Genomic DNA, 18262 nt, shown 5'->3' with positions numbered 1-18262 from the left:
GAGAGTTGGACTGTGAAGAAGGCTGAGCGCCGAAGAATTGATGCTTTTGAAGTGTGATGTTGGAGAAGACTCTTGAGATTCCCTTGGACTGCAAGGAGATCCAACCAGTCCATTCTGAAGGAGATCAGCCCTGGGTGTTATTTGGAAGGAATGATGCTCAAGCTGAAACTCCAGTACTTTGGCCACCTCACGCGAAGAGTTGACTCATTGGAAAAGACTCTGATGCTGGGAAGGATTGGGGGCAGGAAGAGAAGGGGTTGACAGAGGATGAGACAGCTGGATGGCATCACTGACTGATGGACGTGAGTCTGAGTGAACTCCGGGAGTTGGTGATGGACAGGGAGGCCTGGTGTGCTGCAATTCATGGGCTTGGAAAGAGTCGGACACGACTGAGCGACTGATCTGATCTGATCTGATGTTTTAAGTAAGTATATGTGTTTTAAGTAAAGACATTAAGTTACAGCTTTGTATGTAAAGGGAAAAGTATGTGCATGTCTGAACTCAGGTACACGTTTACAAATGCATAGAAACTAGCTTTTATGACTAAGCAATTTCATTAATTTGATGGTAAGAACATATCTGGAAAGAAAAATTAATCTGATCAGAAAGTAGTTGTGATCAGAAGAGCTTAAGATGAATTCACCTTTGTGCTGGCCCATCCTCTGCCCGCAAGGAAAGCTGTGACCAGCGTGCACAATCCTCCTGAGCCAGGGAAACCAAAATATGTGCTGCTGAACACAGCCAGCACAGATAGCCCCAAGACCAGGAATGCTCTCTTCCACACAAGGTTGTCCTAGAGGAGGAAAAAGGGTGGTTAGCTCAGTTATTTCATGCAACTGATTTCTAGTTATTGATTTTTCCATATTCAGGACGTAGTAGAAAATAAATATGTCTGTGTCTGAGCACATTAAGTGTGTGACATAATATTTACTTTCTTTTCCTTAGTAAAAGTAGAGTCAGCACATGTGTAAATGTAGGTTCCTCTCCCAGGAATACCAGCTATCCTTCTCTGCAGTTATCAAAGCAGAACTTCTCAGGGCTAAATGCAACAGCAGAAAAAAGCACAAGGGCTTTGGGGAGAGAGAGTCCGGGGTTAAAATTTTAGCTTTGGCACCACTGGTGTGCGTGGCTGGCCATGTTACTTAAACTCTCCAAGATTTTCTTCCTCTTTCCCAAAAAGCATCACATTACATCACAGGGATTCTGTGAAGGCTAAAGATATGCCATCTCTATGATTTTTAGGCTCTCCGTTCACTCTTTAATTTGATGCTTAAAAGTCTGTAAAGTGAGAGTAGTTTTTTTGTTGTTGATTTTTAAAGTCTTAGAAATGTGTACCTCTTTCCTTTCACTTTTCCCTGTTCGGTCTTTTAAACTTGATCACTTTAGAAGGCAGGCAGGCTTCTAGAAGTGCCTGGCTTGGAGGCATGCGGGCTCTGGCGGTGGGTCACCTGGTTCATTCCCAGCTCCACTGCTTTCTAGCTGTGTGACCTTGCTTAAGTCCCTCATCTTTAAGCCTCAATTTCCTCATCGGTAAAATGGTCATATTATTAGTACTCGTTTCATGAGTTATTGTATGGAGTGCCCTAGATCAGCACTTTACAACAGAACATTCAGTGACGATGGGAATTTCTGTATCTACATTGTCTGCAGTAGTGTTCTTTTTTTTTTTTTTAACTTTATTACTGGAGTATAATTGCTTTACAAGGTTGTGTTAATTTCTGCTGTACAACAAAGTGAATCCGCTGTATGTAGACACATATCCCAGCCTGCTCTATGTCTGTGGTGGTCATGCATAGCTAGTGGCTGCTAGATTGAACACGTGGCACTTTATTGTACATACCAGACCACTTTATACACAGTAAGTAAGCTATTATTTTCACCTTATTTTATTATTTAATTAGAAAATTCTATAATTTTCCTTTATTCACTCATAAAATCTTTTACAGACAATTTCAAATGGAGTTTTTTGGAACACAGTAAAAATTCAAACCAACATACATTCTAGTAATGATAGTTTTGATGTTCTTACTTCAAGTTCTAGTTTAGGTAAGTTTCTAATTCTATTCAAAATGCTCTGAAATCTCAAAATAATGCCAGTACTTGTGGGGAAAAAAGACTTTTAATCTTTATCTATTCTAAGAGACTTAGGAGAGTAAAGGAAACAAAATCTTTGCTACTATTAAGAAATCATGGTGTACAGTAAGGAACTTTGATACCTTTGGTGAGAAATACTGGACTATATTATGATGAGATGTTAGGTCTATTTGATAGTTTTAGAATCTAAGCTATTTTGATATTAAAAAAGAGGCCCCCAAAGCCATTTTATATCTTAATTTAGCTAAGTATCATGAATAATAATAAAATTAAATAATAAAATTAAAATAAATACAAAGATATGTATTATAGTATTTTAGAACTGGTATTATTTGTTTTGCAGTAGAATTTGAAGCATACAGAATATAAGTTGGAGAGAAAAATTCCAGGACTGTCTTACAAGCCTTACACATCTAACCCTCTTCAACATGGACAGCACTGATATTGCAATGAGCAGAGTTAAAATAGTGAACCATTTCTAAATCACATACTTCACATCAGCTTTCAGGAAGGTATTCTAGAATGCTTCTCTAATGACATTTTACAGCACAAAGTGCTCACAGATTATTTCTTACCTGGTCACTGCTTGGAAAATACTGAATAAAAAATCCAAGAACCAACCCAGTCACCACACCAATGATCACCTCCAAAACGCCTTTGAGAACATTAAAAACTGTGGAGCCTTAAAAACACATAAAAAGAAAGACTTCAGCCAGAATTCTAAATCCATAAACACACAGAGTTTAATCATTAACATAAAGCATATAACTACATACAAGGAAAAATTTACAGATATTTCCTGCTCTCTGCATTCTTCATGTGTCTAATTAAATGGGCCTATGTTAAGGAAAGTATGCATATTACTGGAGATTGATTTTAAAACGGGCATAAGTTATGAGTTATGTGTAATTTTTTTTTTTTTTTTAAGAAAATCAAAGCCTGCTTTTATTGATGCACCGACAGACTGACTGAGATTGCAAAGGGGTGGTTCGTTAATACAATCCTCCTCAACGAAGCAAATTGAAACGACAAAAGTATCTGAAACGGCTTTACAGTGACATGATGCCTTAATAAGTTAAGGAGACCGACTGCTCGCTAAGCGCCTTCTCATTTCATGTTCTTGACAAACTCCTCTCCTTTCTTGATGGAGGCTTTCAGCTCAGGGATGGCCTCAGCAATCATCTTCTCTTCGAAAGGGGAGACCTTGCCGATGCCTAGATTCTTCTCGATGCCCTTTTTCCCCAGCAGCAATGGTGTGGAGAAATACGGACAGTCCGTTTCTTGGGACTTAACGAAGGAACATTCGACGACGCCTTCCTTTCCATTCATCGCGTCCACGAGGGAGAAGACAAAGCGGGCTCCAGCGTATGCCATGGACAGGGTGGCAGAGCCCGCTCCGGCCTTCGCCTTGACCACCTCTGTGCCAGCTTCCTGGATCCGACCGGTGAGGGTGGTCAGCTGGTCCTGGGGAAATTCCACCTTGGGGGTGCACTGGGAGATCAAGGGGATGATGGTTTTCCCAGCGTGGCCGCCGATGACGGGGACGTTGACTCGGGCTGGGTCCAAATCCTTCAGCTCTGCGACGAAAGCGTTGGCTCGGACAATGTCCAGGGTAGTCACCCCGAAGATTTTGTTGGGGTTGTACACTCCGTGTTTCTTGAAAACCTCCGCTGTGATTGGGATGGTGGAGTTAACTGGATTTGAGATGATGCAGATCATGGCTTCCGGGCAGTGCTGGGCACAGGCAGCGGTCAGGATGGCCACGATCGTGGCGTTGGTATTGAACAAGTCATCTCGGGTCATACCTGGTTTTCTTGGGACTCCCGCCGGAATGACCACCACATCGCAGCCCTTCAGGCACCTTTGTCTATGCTTACTTCAGTATAAATTTACTTAACTTATTATTTACTAAGAAAACATGAAAGATAAAATTCAAGAATCAGGGCTTTGTTATATTGTATTATATGCATAGGTTGTGAGTAGACAGATCTAGTATTTAAACTTCCATTTAAGAGCTTGATATTTTAATAATAAATGTACATTGATTTTAGTAGCTCTAATATGTATAGAATATAGTAACATAAAAATTATTAGTTAGTTTTGTCTGACTCTTTGCGACCCCATGGACTGTAGGCTGCCAGGCTCCTCTATCCGTGGGATTTTCCAGGCAAAAATGCTGGAGTGGGTTGCCATTTCCTTCTCCAGGAGATCTTCCCTGGCCTAGGGATCTAACTGGGGTTTCCTACATTGTAGGCAGACTCTACCATCTGAGCCACCAGGGAAGGCCCCATGGTAACGTAAGACTCTGGCAATTAAAGTAAAACATCTTTTCTTACTACAGTGAGTGTAGGGGACTTACCCCTTCTCAAATATTATTTCTAAGAGTAAATCTGAAAATAAATTATTTTTGAAACTGCTCTTGGAAGAGCCTTTGTTGCTTAGGCTCTTTGAAATAACATAATATAGAGGTAAGTAAACTATATTTTCCCCCATAGCAAACAGGGTTTAGGAAACTTTAAAAAAATCTTTGCTAGCACATTGTGCAGAAAATTATACTAAAACTGCTCAACATATAAAGCCCTTCTCACATACTGTCCTAAGGAAATGTGTACCAATGAGTTATGTGGTTTCTTATTATTGTAGTTTCAGGTACAGAATATGTCACCCCGAAGTATGTCACTTTGGCATAAGGATTATTTTGAGCTGAAGGCAACTGGGAAGAATCAGATACAAGATAAGTTCTCTGTCTTCTCTCTATTTGCTTTTAAAAGCAGGATATGAATGTGTAAAGCTGTCCCTCTCGCCTCTCTATCAGGAGAGACAGAAGTTAACCACCAAGGCAACTGGGAACCCTAATCAGCCCAGGGACAGCACCAGAGGAATCTACATAACAAACTGCTAAATTAGCCCTTATCTAACCATAGTTTGCTCATGTATTTGCCTTTTCACAATTTGTTGCCTCTAAAAGCTCAAAGTCCTTTTCTTTTATCTTGCATTTCTCTACAAAATTATTGTTGTTTGCTAAGATGCTATAGAAACCCCAATTCTAACCATCCCAAGTTACTCAGCACCGTCTACTCCTGTGTGTAAGCATGACGCACAGGCTAATAAACTGCGTTTCTCTTGTTAATCTGTCTTTGGTCAGTCTGATTTACTGGGTCCTAGTCAATGAACCCAGGATCAGTAGAGGGGGAACATCTTTTCCTCCTCTACAGTTTTAATCATCTCTTATTAAAAAAAAAGAGAGAGAGAGAGAGAGAGAGAATTCCATGGTGGTACAGTGGTTAAAACTCTGCACTTTATTTGCTGAGGGCCTGAGTTCAATACCCGGTCCAGGAACTAAGATCCCATAAGCCGCATGGTGCAGCCAAAAAACAAAACAGAAAACTTAACCTCTGTAGTGATTTTTGTTTAGCAGGACGGCTCTCTGTTAGGTAATGGTGTGACTGACACAAGCATCTAGCTGGGGTAGTAGCCCAAGCCTTGAGCTAATATGATAAATAATTCACTATATATTTTCAATTTACTATAAATGTGTAGAAAGGAACCAATTAGTTTCAGTGTCTGATATAGTGTGTGCATGCATGCTAAGTCACTTCAGTCATGTCTGAGTCTTTGTGACCCCATGGACTGTAGCCTGCCAGGCTCCTCTGTCCATGGGATTCTTCAGGCAAGAATACTGGAATGGGTTGCTGTGCCCTCCTCAGGCTCTGATAAAGTAAGGTTGTTTAAAAAAAGACTTCTTATGTCCTGCCTCTGGTAATTCTGATTTAGTAAATCTGACAAGGCTTGGGATCCACATTGTAGAAGAGACTGCAGGGAGTTTCCATTCAAAAGGCCTAAGGACCACACTTCGTGCAGCACGGCTGAGGAGGCACAGCATTGCTGACTGCAAAGGTTGTTCAGGCTATCCACAGCCCCCAGCCTTGCAGACCCTCCTCATTGCTCTCCTTGCCCTGCTCTTTATTATCCCCTGGGATTCTAATGCAAACTCTAAAGCCATGGTTTCCATTCCCAGAGGTTCTGATTTAATTGGCCTAAAGGTGGTACCTAACATGAGTATTTTAAAAAACTCCCCAGGTAATACTAGTGTGCAGCTGAGGCTGACAACCATTATTTTAAAGGTGTATATACCAGGAAAACAATGAGAACATACTTCTGGATAGGTACAGCAGAATGAAAAGAGACAAAGTATAGATCTGACTTAATAGGTAAGTGGGAATCCTTGTTGTATTTTTTTTTTTTTTTTGGCTGCACCACACAGCTTGTGGGATTTTAGTTCTCCAATTAGAGATTGAACCCATACCTCCTGCATTGGAAGAGTGGAGTCTTAACCACTGGGCCACCAGGGAAGTCCCCCTCATTGATTCTTAAACAGGAAGGTAACCTTATGAAAGCCATGTTTTGACAAGATGAATGTTCCCATGACATAGGGCAGGGAGTGTATATATTTGACAACTTTGGGGCAACAGGAAGAGATGAAGTTCTAGGTAATCGGCAGAAATCATATGTAATCAAACAAACAAACAACAAAAAAAAAGGGACAATAACTACAGCAGGGTGGAGAGCCTGAAAATCCATGACCTTCTAAGGTGTGTTCCTGTGAGATAATCTGAAGATAATTACAATTAAGCTACAAATACATTTTGCCAATAGTATGAAACCACAAATCTTATCTCCCAATCTTGGACATGGATTAAAAAATGAACTTAAATTTATGCGGCACCAAAGGAGAGTGAAGTCTTAAATACTGGGAGAGAAAAAAATGCCTTCTTTTTTTATTACTACTTAAAATATAATGTGTCCATATCAAACACTAAGTATTAAAAAGATACCCATTAAAATCATTTGCTGCTATTACACATAAAATGTTAAAACTGTTCCTATTTTAGAAGAGTGCTGTTTCTTCCACTTGGCTTGCTCTCTGTCATTGTGCTCCTTGAAAATCTCCTCATCCCTTGTGTGAGGTCTCCAAGACCGAACTTTCCCAGAGGCTCCAAGCAAAAGCTGTTCTAATCCTTCTTTAAACTCTGAAAATTTGAATCTCCCCTTACTGAACTTACCAGACTGCTTGAGCAGTTTCTGTCTAGATGGTGAAGAGAGTAAAGACAGGAAGCTACTGGTCCTGTCTTAGGAATGGAACTAACCCTCGGGAGGTGACTTTTTCTAAGCTGCCTTTATCAAGCAACGATGCCATGCTCGTAACATCATAACCTATGTCTTTAGAGCACGAGAGAACAGCACGCTGTGAACGGATCGGTGTACCTGTGGAGAATGCCATGCCCAGGCAGGTGTTGAAGCCAGTGATGGCCAGAATGTCATCGAAGCTACCAGCAGCCATGAGTAAGGTGGGGATGCCTTTCTCAACACCATAACCTCCTTCCTGCAAAAGGAGCATTGAAGGCACCACGACAGCTGGAGACACAGCACCTAAAACAAAACTAAGCAGGCAGTGCTTTAGGCATTTATGACAGTATCTTACTACCGTTGCTGTTGTTATTAAAATTATAGTGCCCACTACTCTTTTAAAGATTATACTTTAGAAAACTATAGCCTTTCAGATGGCAGCAAAGAACCAAACCAGAAACATATGCACACATACAAGTTCCACAGAACACTTTTTCAAAGTGTGGCTATGGATAATCTATATTGGAATTACTTAGGTTGCCTAAAAATATATATTTATGAGTGTTATAAAAGACCTATTGGAGTTATGCCCCAGGAATCTTTTTTTAAAAAAGAAAAACAAAAAACCATTCATGGTATGAGGTCTGAAAAACACAGACTTTTTGAATTGGAACTCACTAAAATTAGGCATTCTAGGACTTTGTATGTAAAATAAAATAGATTAGAAGGAGAAGGCTGTAATGACACTGACTGTGATACTCATCATGGGAGCAGTAGAAACAGCAGAAAGCATTTGAGAGAGCTTACTGCATGCCAAACAGTATTTTAAGCATTTTATATATATTAAGCAAATTAATTCTCACAATAACTCCATGAAATACTTACAATAATTATCTTCATTTTTGCAAATGGGTAAATTGAGGCACAAAGAGGCTAAATGACTTGACAAAGAAGTTATTTGTGTAATGCAAAGTCACAGAGCTGGGATTTGAATCCAAGCCATGTAGCTCCAGGGTCGTAACCCTGAGAAGTAAGAATTTACTTCTTGTCTACTAAATTCTTACTAAGTACTTTCATATTTATTTGCTTCTCATGGCTCTTAACCACATAATCAAAACAGTCTTGTGACAGAAGGAGGAGGAAAACAATGCTGAATGTTGATCACTGTTACTGTATTTTTTATTCTTTGTACAGACTCTCAGATGAGACCTCGCATGTCTCTCACTAACAAGGAGTCACACAGTAAAGATCATGATTTCTTCAATAGTTTATTATAATCACTGCAAAAGTGAGACACCTTTGCTCTTTCTGCATGTGTGCTCAGTTGTGTCTGACTCTTTGAGACTCCAAGGACTGTAGCCTGCTAGGCTCCTCTGTCCATAGAATTTTCCAGGCAAGAATCCACTGGAGTGGATTGCTGAATTTCCTTCTCCGGGGGATCTTCCCAATCCAGGGATCAAACCCACGTCTTCTGCATCGACAGGTGGATTCTTCACCACTTGCGCCACTTGGGAAGCCCATAAAGTTAGACATACACTATTACACATACTATACTTTGAAGCTAATATTTAGATTATGCTAGAACATCAGCTGCAGAGAAGGCAATGGCACCCCACCCATTCCAATGCCTGGAATATCCCATGGATGGAGGAGCCTGGTAGGCTGCAGTCCATGGGGTCGCTAAGAGTCGGATACGACTGAGCGACTTCACTTTCACTTTTCACTTTCATGCATTGGAGAAGGAAATGGCAACCCACTCCAGTGTTCTTGCCTGGAGAATCCCAGGGACAGGGGAGCCTGGTGGGCTGCCGTCTATGGGGTCACACAGAATCAGACACGACTGAAGTGACTTAGCAGCAGCAGAACATCAGCTGAAGAATTGATGCTTTTGAACTGTGGTGTTGGAGAAGACTCTTGAGAGTCCCTTGGACTGCAAGGAGATCCAACCAGTCCATCCTAAAGGAAATCAGTCCTGAATATTCATTGGAAGGACTGATGCTGAAGCTGAAACTCCAATACTCTGGCCACCTGATGCGAAGAACTGACTCATTTGAAAAGACCCTGATGCTGGCAAAGATTGAAGGCAGGAGGAGAAGGGGACGACAGAGGATGAGATGGTTGGCTGGCATCACTGACTCAATGGACATGAGTTTCAGTAAACTCCGGGAGTTGGTGATGGACAGGGAGGCCTGGTGAGCTGCAGTCCATGGGGTCACAAAGAATCAGACACTACTGACTGAACTGAACTGAACTGAAGAACATCAGTGATGTATTTTCTGATGTCCTCAAGAAAATGCTATTATGTGTTCTCCTGTAAGGAATCAGTGAAAGCACTAAAATGTCTGTGCATATTTTCATACAACAACAACAAAAAAATCATGAATTACCCCAGCATGAATCCCCATTGCCATGGTAAACCCATGAGGAAGTGGGCCAGGACAGCAGATGTACACGCTTCTATGAGACAAGGACCCAAGGATAACCTTACACAAACACCCTTCAACTTCTTCAGGGCCTGAAATATAAACACAGACATATTAAAATAATTCTCTAAAGACCTGCAGAGATTATGACCTTAATTGCTTTTGCAATTAATGTGTACTCAGATCATCACACATTTTCTGGGAATGTTCTGCTTAGAACATCCTGTGTTCTAAGTGTTTAGAGAAAGCTTATCTATTCCTCATAGCAGCTACCCTACAATACAGGTAATATCATTATGCCCATTTTGTAGATGTACTCATGCAAAAAGGCATACATTAAAGTGCTTGGCTTCAGATCATGACATCAGTGAGCTGTGGATCTAGGTTTGCACCCAAGCAGGCCGCTTCCAGTGTCTGTGTTCATAATCCACACACTAGCTGATTTAATCCTCTGAGGTTTAGCTTTATTTATAATCTGTGGTCCCCAAATGAGGCTTGGGTGAAAACCTTTATCCCCCAAAATATTCATTCCCACAATCAAAATATACATGTAAAAAGCATTAATAATACCCATACTTGAGACTCATTCTATATACAAGGCAGTTTCCTGAGCCGTACTCAGCCCTAAAATCTTGTATGAGGCTTTGCCCACCAAAAATGACATCTCCTCTCTCTCAAGCATCATCTATAACTACAGCCAATATCTGTCAGAGAAGTGGAGGATCTTTATTCTTAGTGTTGTTGCCACATAGTAACTCCACTTTTCTCCAAGCAAGAATAGGCAACATCTTCTGGAGCAGTCCTGCATGGATTCTCTTCTTGCCCTGAGAATGTCATGCAGCATCCACCCCCATTCCCAAAGCTCAGTGATTCTAAATACTGGCAGTAGTGAAGGAGCAAAATTCCTAGTCAATAATTAGAAATCTGTACTTCGTACATTTGAATCAAGCCCAAGGCCAGCGCGGACCAGTATGACAGACAGGGCTATGCTTCTCAAAGCAGAAGACCACTTGTGCTTGATCTGTATGTTATCACTGATGACAGGGACATTTCTGATGAGAAAGCCAGCAAGCAGCATGCCTAGAATGGAGAGGTCAACAATTCTTTAGTTTTCAAATAAAGGCAGTAAGTTTTGGCATTTTAGCTATTAAAGAGACAACCCTATAATCCTAGGTAGGTAATATCAATACTTTCTTTTTTGCTTATTCGTTAGGTGAAATTAGGCTAAACTTTTAACTAAAAAAATGAAAATAATATAATCAATTAGAGGAGCTAATATAAGGTTTTAATATGCATATTAAAACAACAGATTAGAATAATTAATAATTCCTAATCTGAACCTGAAAGGGAGAAACAGGATACAGTATTTGGAAAATGTGATCAAATTCTAAATGTAAAAAATTTTTAATACAACATCCAGTTTAGTCATCTCTGTGTAAAGAGCAAATAGCTTATGAAATTATTGGCTATGTCAGGTTACCAGAAATATCAATAAATACCTACATGGATTCTATTTTACCTTCACATAATTTAATTAAAAAACACATAACCTGCTCTGCAAAGGCGTAGAGTGAGTTTTGATGAAATGTGATCTGCTCTGTCATGTCAGGTGGTAACTCTCTTTTCACTGAGCCATTCAATAGTCACCAAATGCCTTCAGTGTTTCAGATACTATAATAGGCGTTAGAGATATAATAATGAACAAAAACTGGGTACCACACCTCAACAAGCTTTCAGCCTCTAGGGGAGCAAGACAAATTGACAAAGTGAATTTTGCAGAAGCGGGAGGAAGTGCCGTATGAGCTGAGACGGAAGGGGTGAGTCAGAAGGGCCCCAAGGAGAGGGAAAGGGGTCAAGAGACTGAGGAGGTGAAAAGTCTCTGAAAGAGAAAGCAGTTTCTTCCAAGGTATGAAAAGGAAGTGTGGCATTTGGGGAAGGGCAGGTAGCTGAGTGTGACTGAGTAGTTTGTGAGGGAATCCTGCCCTCAGTGACAATACCACGTGTCGTACAAAGGGAAATACTTCTCCAGCAGATACTGTGAGGCCTCTAGCCTCTGTTCTTCAGCACTGTCCTCTTCTCACCATGCCCTTATAAGCACCACCCGTTAAATGACTGGACACATTTATGAGTGTTAGGATGTTTTGAATATAAGCTATGAGAACAGAAAAGAATCACCAGTGTACTTTTTTGTGACTTGCTCCTGACGCAGACAGGTAAAGAAGCACCCCTCCCAAGCATATTTCATTACTGACATTTCATCTGGAAGAAGGTCTCTAAGTTCTGAATTCTGCAGTCACGGTCTTTCTAGAATTTGTGAAAGTAATAACTGGCCCACAATAACTATTTTTAAAAGAATAATTATAAGAATAATACATGCCTATGGTAAAGTTAAAAATTACTGACAAGGATAAAGTGACAAGTATATGCCCTTCCTCAATTGCAACTTTTGATCTTCATTCCTCAAAGGTTTGTTTCCACTGTTAAGGATTTTCTGTCCATTTTCAGAAAGTTTCAATACCTATTTAAGCATGCCTGTGTGTGTGTGTGTGTGTGTGTGTGTGTGTGTGTGTGCTGGACACAAATAAAAGCACATTTATATACCACTGTATAATTTTTTCCTCATTTAACAATATATCCTGGACATATTCCTATGGAGGTGTGCACATACATATACACACACACGTGTGCGTGCACGTGCATATGTTTATGTGTATGTGTGTGTGTGTGTTTGCTTTATTTTTTAATAGTTGCAAAAGAATCTCATTGGAAGTACCATAATTTTGGGACCAATTAATGAACTTAAAAGATTTTTCACTACAAACGTTGCTGAAATGAGCACAGTTCACACATCAAGTGCTTATTAAGGGCCAAACCTTTATGATGCCCTGATAATACAGGGTAGAGCGAGACCAACATGGTCCTTGTCCACATGGAGCTCACATATTTGTAGGTTTGTATAAATATATCCACAGGATAATTTCTAGCAGTGGAAATATTAAGCCCTAAGGTACAGGCATATTTAATATTTATGGATACTGATGAATTATCAAGTCCAAAATATTGCACTAACCATATATTTTATTAGTATGTCAATCATTCCTTACTGAAACTTAAAATGTGGATCTAAACCAGCCCTAAATTATGATAGCATGTAACTACCTGAAATCAAAAAGAATAATAATCTAAAATGTTATGAGGCTTTCTTGGAATATTAAGGTAGAAGGGAGCATTTTTTGTTCCCCAAATGAAAGTGAAAGTTTCCCCGGGACTCAGTTTCCTTTGCCAGTGGTCTGCGTTGCTGGCACCACCTGACAGCAACTTGGCTGGTGTCCTCTTCTTGCCTTTAAGCCCACGTGGGCCTCTCTCTTGGTTGTGGAAGAAAGAAGACCTCCTTTGATGGAGGACTGTTATTCTTTTTTTTCTTAATTTGTATCATGGAAATTTTTTCAATAATAATTTGCTTCAAAAAATCTTGGAAGTAGATGAAATAAGATTGGCCATGAATTGATAACTCTTGCATATTTAAAAATATTTCCATTTAAGAATAAAAAAGAATAATATTCCTCTATTAAGACAGGTGTTCTTTCCTCCACAACCAACGGAGAGGCCCAAGTGGGCTTACAGGTAAGAAGAAGAACACTCAAATAAAAATCATCAGCACAGACCACTGGCAAAGGAAAGTGGTCCAGGGAAATTCCCTTCAGGTTCATTTTGGGAACAAAACATGCACCTTCATCCCCCATTGCCAGCCATTATTTCTTCCTTAGGGCTTTAAAAAAATACTTATTTATGTACTTATTTTGGTCGTGTTAGGTATTAGTTGCAGCACGTGGGATCTTTAGTTGCAGCGCGTTGGATCTAGTACCCTGACCAGGGATTGAACCTGGGCCCCTGAATTGGGAACGTAGAGTCTTAGACACTGGACCACCAGGGAAGTCCCTCTAGCAATTATTTCAATGAGTTTTTGAAACTATAGAACGGGCAATTAGCATACACATTCTGTCATAACAAGCCTTTATGAATTCAGATAATGTTCCAGTTTCAGATCCTGACCCTATTACAATAGTGATTTGAGTGACACTTAGTGGTAAAGAATCCACCTGGGATGCAGAAGATGCAGGAGATGTTGGTTAGATCCCTGGGTTGGGAAGATCCCCTGGGGGAGGAAATGGCAAGACATTCCAGTATTCTTACCTGGAGAAACCCCACTGACAGAGGAGCCTTACAGGTAACAGTTTATAGGATGGCAAAGAGTTGGACATAACTGAAGCGACTGAGCACACACTACTACAATAAGAACTGGTAAACTTTTTTCTGTTACAAGTATTAACACTGCAAAAAGGGACGGTAAGATACATCAGATATGTGACCTTCGAGAACAGTTTCAGTTACCCCAGGAGATTTCACGTGATCTTAAAGCCCAGGGATGTACCACTTGGCTACATGGTATATTTTGTTGTAATAACAGGCATAGAATGGGGAAAAAAAGATGAAGTATAAAGCACTTTTTCATGGATTCTGGAACAGCAGTCTCAACTTAGGTTGCATATTAGAATCACTTGGGGAGCTTTTAAAAATTCTGATGCCCAGGGCATATAGCACATCAATTAATTCAGAATCTTTGGGCACCAGCTTTTAAAAAGCTTTCTGAAATGATTCCTATGTGATTGAAAACTTATGATTATTAGACTATTTGAAAAACCTAAGATAACTTATTGGGCTTCCCTGGTGGGGAAGCAGGAGACCTAGGTTTGATCCCTGGGTCGGGAAGATCCCCTGCAGGAGGAAATGGCAACCCACTCCAAAATTTTTGCCTGGAGAATTCCATGGACAGAGGAGCCTGGCTGGCTATAGTCCACAGGGTCACAAAAGAGTCAGACACGACTGAAGTGACTAACTCTGTCTCTAAACAACTGATTAGAAATGCAAAATCTCAGGCCCCATCCTCAGATCTACTTAATTAGAAGCTGCATTGTAACAAGGTCCCAAGGTCATTTTTCTATGATAAAGTTTGAGAAACACTGATTTAGATATATTAGCAGCAAACACTTTCCGCCAAGGGGCAGATCAGATGAGAGACATCTTAGATTTTGTGGGCCACAGGGTCTCTCACTTCTCACTGGGGTGTGAATACAGCCAGACAATACATAGAGGAATGAGCATGGGTACATTCCAGTAATATCTTATTTACAAAAGATATGGATGGCCAACCTTTTATCATAGCACACAGGCATATCTAGGGCTTCTCTCACAGCTCAGTTGGTAAAGAATCCGCCTGTAATGCAGGAGACCCCAGTTTGAAACTGGGTCGGGAAGATGCCCTGGAGAAGGGATGGGCTACCTACTCCAGTTTTCTTGGACTTCCCTTGTGGCTCAGCTGGCAAATAATCCACCTGCAATGTAGGAGATCTGGGTTCAATCCCTAGGTTGGGAAGATCCCCTGGATAAGGGAAAGGCTACCCACTCCAGTATTCTGGCCTGGAGAATTCCACGGAAGGTCACAAGGAGTCGGACATGACTGAGTGACTTTCACTTTCACTTCACAGGCATATCTAGAAACAATTCATTTTAACAACAATGCCATTAATAAACTTCAGAGAATAAAAAGCACTCATGATAAGTAATATGAATTAAGCAAAAAAAGAAGAAAAAAAAAAAAACCCAAACACAAAATCCCTGTGCTGCTAAGTCACTTCAGTCGTGTCCGACTCTGTGCGACCCCATAGACGGCAGCTCACCAGGCTCCTCCACCCATGCGATTTTCCAGGCAAGAGTACTGGAGTGGGGTGCCATTGCCTTCTCTGCAAAAACCCTGTAGTTTTACCTAACATTGAAAAATATATTAAGAAATAGTGCATGATAAGATGTAAATAACTGACTTCCCTGGTGGCTCAGTGGTAAAAAATCTGCCTGCCGGTGCAGGAGACACAGGTTCTATCCCGAATCTGGGGAGATCCCACATGCCTGAGTAGCTAAGCCTGGGTGCCACAAGTACTGAGCCTGTGTTCTAGAGCCTGGGAACCGCAACTCAACTACTGATATCTGGGTGCCCTAGAGCCCATGCTTCGCAACATAAGACGCCACTGCAATGACAAGCCCAGGCACCACAACTAGAGAGTAGCCCTGCTTGTCACAACTAGAGAAAAGCCTGCACACAGATGAAGGCCCAGCACAGCCAAAAATAAGATAAGTGATAGATGATTTCCCTAAAGATGTAAATAACTCTAGTTCTTTTCATATTTAGCTTCAACTGCTGATCACAGAGGAGTTTCCCAGGTGGCACTAGTGGTAAAGAATCTGCCTGCAATGCAGGAGATGCAAGAGATATGGGTTTGATCCCTGGGTCAGGAAGATCCCCTGGAGGAGGAAATGGTAACCCACTCCAGTATTCTTGCCTGGGAAACCCCATGGACAGAGGAGCCTGGTGGGCTACAGTCCATGGGGTCACAAAGTGTCAGACATGACTGAAGTGCTGCTGCTGACCACAAATTCAAAAGCAAATATATTCATCGTCCTCGCTAACATAAAATAACAGAAAACAATTTGACTCAGGAAATGTGTGCAAATATATTTGTATGTGTAAAAGGTATGCAATTTTTAAATAAAAGTGATTTATGTATCTGTTAGAAAAGGACACAAAATCTCTTTTGTGATAGGTGACCCCAGAGATGGCAGCCCACCAGGCTCCCCCGTCCCTGGGATTCTCCAGGCAAGAACACTGGAGTGGGTTGCCATTTCCTTCTCCAACGCATGAGAGTGAAAAATCAAAGTGAAGTCGCTTAGTCATGTCTGACTCTTTGCAACCCCATGGACTGCAGCCCACCAGACTCCCCCATCCATGGGATTTTCCAGGCAAGAGTACTGGAGTGCGGTGCCATAATAATATGCTGGTAAATGCTTAATAATTAGATCTCCAAAGAAGTGTATTTATATGTATATATTTACATATTTGCTATAAATTTTACTGATATAAAGGATGTACAGAATATAGTTTATAAATATACAACAGTTATCACTGTGTCTGACTCTTTGTGACCCCATGGACTGTAGCCCACCAGGCTCCTCTGTCCATGGGATTCTCCAGGCAAGAATACTGGAGTGGGTTGCTGTGCCCTCCTCCAGGGGATCTTCCCAACTCAGGAATTGAACCTAGGTCTCTTTCACTTCACCCACTCCAGTATTCTTGCCTGGAGAATCCCAGGGACAGAGGAGTCTAGTGGGCTGCCCTCTATGGGGTCGCACAGAGTAGGACACAACTGAGGCGACTTACCAGCAGCAGCAGCTCTTGCACTTCAGGCAGATTCTTTACCAATTGAGCTATCCGGGAAGCCCTAAATTCTATGTAGCCAATTGATTTTCACAGAATGCTCTCATTGTTTTTCATTGTTGAATCCCATATTCATAACCAACTATGGTTGCAGTTCAACCGTGAATTGACAAAATCACATTACAAATAAATGCTTGACTACTATCTGGTTTAGCAAAGAAGTCACTTATATCACTTATGAGTGAGTATAGTGACATCAGGAATATCGGTTGATCGTTTTGTTTATGTTAATAAGATGAAAATGAAACAATGAAAATGCATGTTGGAACATCACTCATTTATCAATGATGTGAATGTTAATAACATATTAAGTCCTAATTTTTAGCACTTGCTGACTTCTGTTGTACAGATACTTCCACCATGGTTGATGTTAAGCTACCAACACAGTGTCAAAGAATGTGGATTTAGGAAGACAGTGAGAGGCACACCATAATATATTTCCATAATCTCAAGAGCATACATAAGAGAAATATTTAGTAAAATAATTAGGAAATGATCTGTTTTGAGTATGTATTGCTCTTGTTTTTATTGTAAGCTATTTCATTTAAATTACATATAACTTAATTTTTAAAAATTGCTGTTTAGGGAATTCCCTGGCAGTCCGGTGGTTAAGGCCTCAGTGCTTTCACTTCTGGGATCTGGGTTCAATCCCTGGTTGGAAGATTAAGATCCCACAAATGGCATGGCCAAAAAATACACAAATAAGTCAATAAAAATCTATTTAAAAATCTTCTTAACAACCTGCTCACTGATCTTAAAATGTAACAACTGGCTTTTGTTTTGGCTCTAGTACAGCAAATACAAAAATATTTTATATTTATCTCCCAAAGCTTTCCAAGCTATTGTTTTTAAAATATGATTTACTCTGAAGAAAACAGGAAGTGTTTAGCACTTACCCAGAAGAGGAGGCAGTGGAGGTAACGTAGGTAACTTAATGAGTCCAAAAAGTTTACCTCCAATGATGGCACAATAGAATAGCATTATAATTCCAAACAAGTTTCCTCCAGGAAGACATTCACTGCCAGTAACTGACCAAACCACAGCCCACAGAAGAATCACCATGGTAACTGAAATAAACCAGGAAAACTAGTTTCTACCAATGAGTTGTCATCTGCAGGTTTTAATATAATCCAATCATAAGAAATGAAAACTACAAAATTTTACAACACAAGGATGATGTATGCAAATTGAAAAATAAATCATTTAGACATTCAGAGGATCCCCAAAAAAAAAGAAAATGAATACATAATACAAATATTTATAATCACATGTAAGTTTTTAAAAAAATCAG

The 18262-nt window shown here is 40.4% G+C and overlaps 2 protein-coding genes across 7 annotated transcripts in view; both read right to left on the bottom strand.

Moving 5' to 3' along the window:
* Positions 1-18262, bottom strand: part of SLC9B2 (solute carrier family 9 member B2) — a 65631-nt gene that overhangs the window by 25060 nt on the left and 22309 nt on the right. For all 6 annotated transcript variants that reach the window (XM_061419494.1, XM_061419490.1, XM_061419489.1 and 3 more), the window contains 6 exons: positions 17868-18038; positions 10582-10724; positions 9609-9736; positions 7360-7535; positions 2670-2776; positions 644-793 (listed from right to left, as the gene is read on the bottom strand). In XM_061419494.1, the coding sequence (XP_061275478.1) occupies positions 644-793; positions 2670-2776; positions 7360-7535; positions 9609-9736; positions 10582-10724; positions 17868-18038 (875 nt within the window). The remainder of the gene's footprint in view (positions 1-643; positions 794-2669; positions 2777-7359; positions 7536-9608; positions 9737-10581; positions 10725-17867; positions 18039-18262) is intronic.
* Positions 3027-3954, bottom strand: LOC133249304 (malate dehydrogenase, mitochondrial). The gene has a single exon (XM_061419498.1). The coding sequence runs from the start codon at positions 3895-3897 to the stop codon at positions 3202-3204; it is 696 nt and encodes a 231-aa protein (XP_061275482.1). The 5' UTR covers positions 3898-3954; the 3' UTR covers positions 3027-3201.

This window comes from Bos javanicus, chromosome 6 (assembly GCF_032452875.1).
Source record: "Bos javanicus breed banteng chromosome 6, ARS-OSU_banteng_1.0, whole genome shotgun sequence".
In the NCBI taxonomy this organism is placed as follows: Eukaryota; Metazoa; Chordata; class Mammalia; order Artiodactyla; family Bovidae; genus Bos; species Bos javanicus.
Note: the sequence above shows the minus strand (reverse complement) of the source record. Positions and strands in the feature narration are given on the sequence as shown.

Coding starts and splice junctions, on each gene's coding strand:
- LOC133249304 (XM_061419498.1), bottom strand. CDS start 3,897: ATGACCCGAGATGACTTGTTCAATACCAACGCCACGATCGTGGCCATC.